Source organism: Talpa europaea, assembly GCF_964194135.1.
Source record: "Talpa europaea genome assembly, chromosome: 8".
Classification (NCBI taxonomy): domain Eukaryota; kingdom Metazoa; phylum Chordata; class Mammalia; order Eulipotyphla; family Talpidae; genus Talpa; species Talpa europaea.
This window is the reverse complement of record NC_140075.1, coordinates 2,370,821-2,380,070: the sequence shown is the minus strand read 5'-3', so window position 1 is coordinate 2,380,070 and position 9,250 is coordinate 2,370,821. Positions and strand designations below refer to the sequence as shown.

The window sequence follows — 9,250 nt, the reverse complement described above, 5'->3', positions numbered from 1 at the left end:
ATTTTTGCTCAGGCATTGGAATTATTTTTCCGCCATTGTTATCTGATTCACATCTGTATGCAAATTTGCACACACCAAGACCCTCTTCACTGAGAGATTCCCTTCGCAGACATGAAAGAAGAGGTATGGAAGCTTCCACGTTTCCTCTTCCCCATGAGCTTACTTAATGGTTGGAGCTATTAAATCACAAGAATGTGTGCTTATGTAGCTTGAAATAATAGCAGTGTTTTGAACAAGTGAATATACCTACCTGCTTTAACTATTTCTAATAAAAAATAAGTTAATGACATATGGTTCAATATTATTAATTACACCTTCTTTTACAAAATAGTCTCATTTTTAGTTCAGCACTTATCTAAATATATGTTTTCAAAATATCTACTTAGAGGAACAGTTTTTTTCTCAGGTGAGAGTTCTGGAAGAAACTGGAATTCCTCTGAAAAGTATTTATACCTTTAGATAACTAAACTGCTATAAAAGGTATAGGTGATTGTAGCAGTGTCTTTCTTCTAACTGAGATTTTCACCCCATCTTCCATATATTCTCTGCACTTTGATAAACTAAGCAAGCAACCTATGTGCATACATGAAAGTATTTTATTGGGCAGCACATGCCCCGCTATAGCCATCAATATCTTCAGTGGAATTTGACTGTAATTGCTGAGAGTTTCCATTTCTAGAAAACTTGGATAGAAAATTTGTATATACACATAAATTTTTTCAGCAAGAATGATGTCATTCTCCATATGTGGTATTGTCTTAGGTGGTCTCTTTTTTAAAATTTATTCATATAATTCTACATTGTTGTTCATTTTTGTACAATGTTTGGTTTTTCCTCTCAGTTGTTGTCCCCATAAAATTACTACCACCTCAACACCTGTGAACTGTCCCCATAGACTCAAAACCCTCTGTTTTGATCCCTTTCCCTTCCCCTGCCCTGATGAATGTCTCCAATTTATAGTGTCATTGCTAGTTTTGTCATTTTCCCCACTTCCCTTATTTGATTTTCCTATGTTTCTCAGTAAATGAAACCATCTGACATTTTTATTTTTCCTTCTGACTTATTTCACTGAGCTTACATAATCTCTTCAGGCTCCATCCATGTTCCTGTGAATGGCATGAGTTTGTCTTTTTGGATTGCTGAATAGTATCCCATTGTGTATATAGACCACGTCTTCTTGATCCAGTCATCTGTTTTTGGGCATTTAGTTTGTTTTCATATTTTAGCTATTGTAAATAGTGTTGTGATGAACATAGGAGTGCAAGTAATGCTTCAAATTAAATTTTTGTGTCCTTTGGGTAGATTCCTAAGCGTGGAATTGCTGGGTCATATGATTGATCCAATTTTAGTAATTTGAAAGCCACATGGCTTTCCATAGTGGTTGGACCATTTAGCATTCCCATTAGGTGATCTCTTACTAATCATTAGTGAGGACTAAAAGGCAAGTTATTTACTGAAACTAAAAGTTTAAGGCAAGTAAAGCAACTTTAGATATTAGAAGGTGATACATGATTTTATTTAAAAAATACATAGAAACTGTGAATGTAATACTTTTGTTACAAATTAGGAGCATGAGCATGGCATGGCTGAGCAACCAGACCTCAGGCAGTGATTTCATCCTCTTGGATCTGTTCCACAGCACCCCAGTGCCCTGGGTCCTCTTTGCACTCACAGCGCTGGATCTCCTGGTGGCCCTGTTAGGTAACTCCACAATAATCATCCTCATCTGGGCACTCCATTCAACTGATAAGGGATTGATCACAAAGATATACAAAGAACTCACACGACTCAACAAAAACAAAATAAACAACCCAGTCAAGAAATGGGCAGAAGAACTCAAAAGACATTTCTCTGAAGAGGAAATGCAAATGGCCAACAGACATATGAAAAATGTTCAACATCCCTTATAATCAGGGAAATGCAAATCAAAACCACACTGAGATACCACCTTACACCAGTAAGAATGGCAAATATCAAAAATAAAAGGCAACAACAAATGTTGACGAGGATGTGGTGAAAAAGGAACTCTCCTACATTGCTGGTGGGAGTGAAAACTGGTCCAACCACTATGGAAAGCTGTCTGGAGGTTCCTCAGTCTATTAAAAATGGAGCTACTATACGACCCAGCAATTCTGCTCCCAGGGATCTACCTAATGGACACAAAATATTGATTCAAAAGAACACCTGTACACCAGTGTTTATTGCCACACTATTACAATAAGTAAAACCTGGAAACAACCCAAGTACTCAAGAATAGATGACTGGATCAAGAAGATGTGGTACATATACACAATGGAATATTACTCAGCAGTCAAAAAAGATAAACTCATGCCATTTGCAGCAGTGTGGATGGATCTAGAAGGAATTATGCTCAGTGAAATAAGCCAGAAGGAAAAGGAAAAATATCAGATGGTTTCACTTATAACAAGAATATAGGGGAACCAAATAAGACATCAGTGTAAAAAATAATAACAGTATAAAACACAACAAAGAAAAAACAGACAATTATAAATCAGAGACATCATGCAGGGGAGGAGGTGGAGAGAGAAGGAGGGAGGAGCACAGGGGACTGTGGTTATGGTGCAAAGGTGCCTTGGGGAAGGAAATTCTATGGGTAATCAATCTGAGGGGGTGAGGGGAAGCAAATATTGTTTAAAAAATAATAAAAAAAATCCTTCATTGAGAGATGGTGAGCCATCCTTGAATTCCTGTAATAGATGAAAAAAAAATCATTGTATATAAGCCTTTTATATCTTTGTGAGTTGCATTTACTAATATTTTGAGGAATTTTGAATTAATGTTCATCAGGATTATTGACCTGTAGTTTATTTATTTATTTATTTTTTTGTCATGGTCTCATTTGTTTTATTTCAGGGTAATACTTACATAGTAATATGGCTATAGATGTGTTCCCTTCTTAAAGCTTTTGAAGCATTTGAGGAGGATATGTATTAAATCTTTGGTACAATTTACCAGTGAAGCAGTTGGCTTTTATTTGGGGGAATGTTTTTGATTACAACTTCAAAATCCTTACTAAAATGGGTCTATTTAGATATTCTGTCTCTTCACTATTCAGTCATGAGATATTTTATGATTCTAAGAATAAATCTGTTTCATCTAGATTGTCCATCTTGTTGCCATCTATGTGTTCTTATAATCTCGTAGTTCTTTGTGTTTCTCAAGTATTCTTTTTAACTTCCAATTTTTGATTTTATTTATTTAAGCCCTCTCTTTTTCTTGAGTCTAGCCAAAGGTTTGTCAGTTTTGGTTTCAAAGATGCTGTTCTTAATTTCATTTAACTTTCTAATATTATTTCAGTCTGTTCCATTTATTGCTACTTTGATATATATTTCCAATATTTTATTCACTTTGCATGTTGCTTGTGCTTTTTCTAGTTCCTTTATGTTTTTGAAATGTTTTGTTGGTTTTTGATATAGGCCTGTATTGCTCTGACTTTCTCTTAGAGACAACTTTGCTGCATTCTATATATATTTTGGTATGTTGTATTTCCATTTTGTTTTTATCTGCACATCTGTGTGTATAATTTTGCCTTTGATTTTTGTCATAGACTCAATAGTTGTTCACACATGTTATTTGATCTTTAAGTTTTGTGATTTTTTAGTTTTCTGCTTGTACTCAATTTCATGTTTCATGCAGTTATAGTTGAAAATGATGCTTGATATGATTGCAATTGTAATTATTTAATATTTTGCTTTTTATGTTCTAGGTTTCTTTTTAAGTCTGTGTGATCTAATGTACCATTTAAGGCCAATATTTCCTTATTTTTTTGTGTGGACGATCTACCCATCATGAAATTGGGTTACTAATATTGCCCAAATTATTGTCATTTTGTTTTTAGGTTTGTTAATATTTGCCTTACATATTTTGGTTGTGTTTTGCAGGGTGAAAATATATTAAAACATTATATATTCTTGTTGGTTCAGCCCTATATACCAACATATACTGTTTTCCTTTGTCTTTTTGTGGCCTTAGTTTCAGTATCTATGTTTTTGGTATGAGTATAGCTCTACCAACATTTTGATCATTTGCAATAGCATGGAATATCATTTCCCAATCCTTCCCTTTCAGTCTCTGTTTCTGTCTCTGCCTCCCTACACCTGAAATGTGCCTCTTGTAGGCAGCAAATAGATGTCTTGTCTCTTATCATTCAGCCACTCCATATCTTTTGAAAGTATAATTTACCATTTACATTTAAAGTGATTGTTGAAGGTATATACTTGTTTCCATTTGTTTGTTGTTTTCTTACTGTCTTTGTAGTTCCTCTCTGATTTTTTTCTTCCTCTATTCCTTTGCATATGGATAAATTTCTTATTTTGCAAGCAAGTAGCATGAAAAGTAAACTTTAATGTTAATATTCACTCAGCCTTTTGAGCTCACATCTCTTGACAAGCATTTTCTCTGATTAGAGAAGAATCTGCTTGTGAGATGGCTGCAGGCTGTCTTCGGGGTCATGGAGGACAGGGAGATAATTGGTGCACCTTTACCATGGGGGACCTTCCCTCTGAGGACTTCCCATGGAACAGTAAATAGCCTAAAGACTATTGAAGCAACAAGGTGAAGCTATTTAACCCCTTCTCTTAGGCAATCTGTGTTTCTGATACTGCGAGACATTGGACATTTATCAACAGCACTTTATAAGCAGGATTGATATTTCCCTAGTAGTAAGTAGAATATTTTCTTAGGAAATATGTTTAAGAGGTGATCGCTTAACTACTTAACATAGGAAGCTGTAACCTAGCTTTTATAATGAAAAACCTAAGAAACTCCATTTGTTTAATGCTAGCTACACATCTACATAGAATTGCTGATGCATTCGGTTGGTTGTGAACAAGAACTATAGCTGGGGGCTGCTGGCAGTTACAATATTTTATATAATCTAATATTATATGACAAGGCAAATTCTGATGCCCAGATCAATCATCTTGTTTCATTATTTTAAAAGTTGTAATTTCCTAATTCCAGGGTTGAGGGCAGCAGTCAGTTCTGTACAAAAGGTATGTTAGGAGTTGAACTATTCCAGAGGTGCTGTCTCACATGTGCAAAGGCTTCATTGAGGCTCTTTTTGAAAAGAAGATGAGCATGAATCTCTGGTGAAATCATTGTGATGATATCTGATATCTATGCTTTTGTTTACTTCACCCAGGATATACTCAAACATCCTGCTAATTGATTCATATTCCTGAGTAAAAAAACTGTTAGCTTTTTTAGGTTGCAATTGGTGAAAGTGGCTCCAAGTTGTTACTCACTGGTCTTTAGGATCCTGCTTGACTCTATGTATAGTTTTTAATTCTTATTTTCTGTCTTTGAGCATCATGAGTTAAATAAATGTCAAAATACTAACAACTTTTTATTCAATTATGCTGTACCATTTTGGATTGAGGGCATTCATATGCATTAATTAGTAAACGTACAGGAACTATCTATATGTCAGGTGGTTTTTGAAAGGTATTTAGAAGGTGGAATGTTACATTCCTGGGGGACTTATTTCAATAAATGAGCAAAAACTTAACCCATGACCATGACTCATTTTTTAGCTCTCGATGGAAGCTAAGAAACAAGTGCTAGGTCCTCTTAGCGATAAGGACAAATGTAAAATTCTTATTTTGCACATGTGCGTGTTGGCATTGTAGGGAGTTTATGCATTGATTCTCCCACGACCTCAACCCTTCATTCCAGATCCTGTGGTCTCCATTTCATGTCTCTCCAGGTGCTGAGTACTGAGGTAAGGACCACAGATTTTCCTGTCACTGTCTTAGAATGTTGTGAATTCACTGTTGTGGCACGTTACAAGGTGCTTCCAACGTTCTTGAACAGAATTTTCTACACCTGCATTAGCTACTTTTACTATTTTCTTCAATAAAACAACTAACATGTTCTAATATATTTAAGGTATGTTGTATAAATTAAGTCTCATTACTACTGACAATTAAAGTTTCATTATGCATCCCCTCAAAGAGAAAGTGTAACTTGAGAGGTAATGAAAACATACCAGCATTTCACACTCATTCTCAAAATAATGCCATGAAAGTGTGCTTCCTACTGTCCTGTCACTTCAGAAGTTACTTTAAGTGCTCTTTGGACCCATAACAAGAAGGATAGAAAAGGAAAAAAAGAAAAGAAAGAAAATCCTCGGGGATTTTCTAGCCCCGAGGCTGCTGCTGCGCCCCCTCCTGAGGGCAGTGACTCCTCTTTATTCCCCGGCAGAAGTTCATGTCCAGTGTGCAGTCTGCTCTGCCAGCCAGGGTTCTATGCCTCGTCCTGTTCGGAGTCGGCATGTGGCCATGGGCAAGAGGAGCTGCACAGCAACTAGATGCCACAGTTCTCCTGCCATGAGTGGGCTTATTTCACTGGGTCTATTAAAAGAGAAACATGCAGCTTTAAGGGATAGCACTTACTTAATTGTGTGTTTTTATAATAGCTTCTTGAAAACCTATTTTGTTATTTTTGCCAATGTGAGATTTCAAGAAGTAATTCTAGAAAAGGTTACTGATTATAGGTATGACGGGTTTTTTTTTTTGACTCTGAATTATTTTCTCCAGATTTTCCACTCTTGTTCTATAAAATTTATTGATAAAGTTGTTAGAAAATACTGATGCAGATAAAATTGAACTGTTAACTTATGAATACATGTCTAGTTTTACAGACTATTATATAAAGTGGAAGTTGAGTATTACTACCTGAGAATTTCAATTTCTAGAATTCCAATTTATAATAAAAAAAATAAATATATATTTAACATAAACAATAATATGGCCTTACACTAATGGGATAAGTTTTCTTGGTGGTCTTTTATATTTGTTAGTGAAGTCTTGGGGATTGAAAATATATTTATTTACTAAAATTAAAAAATGAGAGGTACCAAGGTACATGGGCTTGAGTGGTTAAAAAGTGCTTGAATGGAGGGATTGCAATTGTATGGGGAATATAAAAATAAAATTTATTAATTAAAAAAATATATACTTTCACACCTGCAAAAAAAAAAAGTGCTTATGACATTATTTTGTAAAATTTTTTATAGATATGAACATTATGCTTTTGAAAATCTCCAAAGTTACATATTTGGAACATGAGCATGAGCAATCAGACCTCAGGCAGTGATTTTGTTCTCCTGGATGTGTTCCACAGCACCCCGGTGCCCTGGGTCCTCCTCACACTCACCCTGCTTGATTTCCTGGTGGCCCTGTTGGGCAACACAATAATAATCATCCTCATCTGAGCCGACCCTCTTCTCCACACCCCCATGTACTTTCTGCTCAGCCAGCTGTCCATCATGGCTCTCCTCTATATCTCCACGTTTGTCCCTAAAATGGCCCTGATCTTTCTGTCTGGGGACCACCGCATCTCCTTCATTGGGTGTAGCTTCCAGATGTTCCTCTTCTATCTCCTTGCTGGCTCAGAGTTCCTGCTGCTGGCGGTCATGGCTTATGACTGCTACGTGGCCATCTGCCACCCTCTACGCTACCCCATCCTCATGCGCCCCAAGGTCTGTGTGCTCCTAATACTTGTGGCCTGGTTGGGTGCTCTGATCAATTCCTTGTTCCATGTGGTCTATACTCTGACACTCCCTTACTGCGCCTCCAGGGAAATCCATCATTTCTTCTGTGAGATCCCAGCGCTTCTGAAAGTGGCCTGTGCTGACACTTCCCGATATGAAAAGATTGTTTTTGTGTGCGCTGTGATTTTTTTCATCCCTCCCGTCTCAGCTATTCTGTGCTCCTATGGAAAGATACTTGTCACTGTTCTGGGCATGGGATCAGGCCAGGCTCTCAGGAAAACCTTGGCTACTTGCTCCTCTCACATGATTGTGGTGTTGCTCTTCTATGGGTCTGCCATCTTCACGTACCTTCTGCCAAAGTCCTACCACTCCCCTGAGCAGGAAGAAGTGGCCTCTGTGATCTACACCATCATTTCACCCATGCTCAACCCCCTCATCTACAGCCTGCGGAACAAGGACGTCACTAGAGTGTTTAGGAAAGTTTTCAGAGTGTGAGGAATGTGAAGTGCTTGCTTGCAATGCAAATCTGCAATGGACAAAATTTACTCTAAAATGGAATACAGCATATATTAATAAGGACACATTTGTCTACATTTAACTATAGAAATCATATTTTGAGAAATAGAGAACACAGTGAAACATATACTCTTCCACCTAATCATAAGTATCATATGGTCATTCTTTGTACCTTCAATCATGTATGCCCTGATAGTCATTGATGACATAACTAAGGAACTTGGTTATTCAGGTAGCATATGAAATAGAGTTTGTATCCCAACATAATTATATTTGTCCCTTTTTTGGTAAATGCAAAGCTATTTAAAGGAGGATCTTGACACCTTAAATCATTTCTTTGTATTCTAAATCTCCCGATGTAATTGTAATTGTTTCTTTGCTCGCAAGGAAAGGTCAAGGGTTTTTTACTGGTCCAGACATTTGGATTATATCATCTAAGTAGACATTTCAATTCTGATTTCTATTTCCAGTCAGTCTTCTAATTGTTCGTGAGAGTTAGTAATGGAGCAAATTCATTTTATACTTACATTCACTTTCAAGACCAAATAGTTATTATTTTGGTTTAGAAATCTTTGCTACAAGTATAAGATGGATTTAAAAAAAAAAAAATCAGCCCTCTGGTTCTCTGACTGCTTTGAGCTGGGCATTTAAACATTGTGTTTGTCATTTTCTTCTTGCAATTTAATTAGTGTAATCAGAAAACACAATTTACTCCACAAATAATGGACTCCTTATTTATACATAACTAATTTGTATGAGTAACTTTTTCTTCCAAATCCATGTGCTGATTTTCAGTTACTAGTGATAATTCAAATAATATTCTTTTTGACAATGTACTTTGGAATACTAGTGTTCTATTTTGCTGTTAAATATTTTATCGTTCTATTTTCATTTATTTTATATTGCATTGTTTTGCACTTATGTTGGCTTACAAAACTATGTGAGATTGAGATCTGTGAGTGCGAACATCTTCAGATGTGTGTGGCCACACCCAGCACCAGAACGTCCAATGTCCTCCTCCCTGGCTCATGGAGGCCCTTTTCCTTTGCCGGCCCCTCCCCTCCCCTCCCGTCTGACAACCTCAGTTTAGTTAGAGTCCTCATGCTTGTTTGGTTTAGTTTTCTCTGTTCCTTTGTTTTCTTTCTCCATATGCCACAAGTAATTGAGTGAAATGGTCTGGTTTTCGTCTTTCTCCGTCTGTAAGTAATAAAGCTAAGC

At 36.5% G+C, this 9,250-nt stretch overlaps 1 protein-coding gene across 1 annotated transcript; it reads left to right on the top strand.

Moving 5' to 3' along the window:
- Positions 1–1,577: 1,577 nt before the first annotated feature.
- On the top strand, positions 1,578–8,072 carry LOC311174869 (olfactory receptor 2T27-like; the record flags this gene model as incomplete). The annotated part of the gene is made up of 2 exons (XM_084239642.1): positions 1,578–1,731; positions 7,239–8,072. 2 exons carry the CDS (start codon positions 1,578–1,580, stop codon positions 8,009–8,011), a joined length of 927 nt encoding a protein of 308 aa, XP_084095768.1. The 3' UTR covers positions 8,012–8,072.
- Between the last annotated feature and the right edge of the window lie 1,178 nt (positions 8,073–9,250).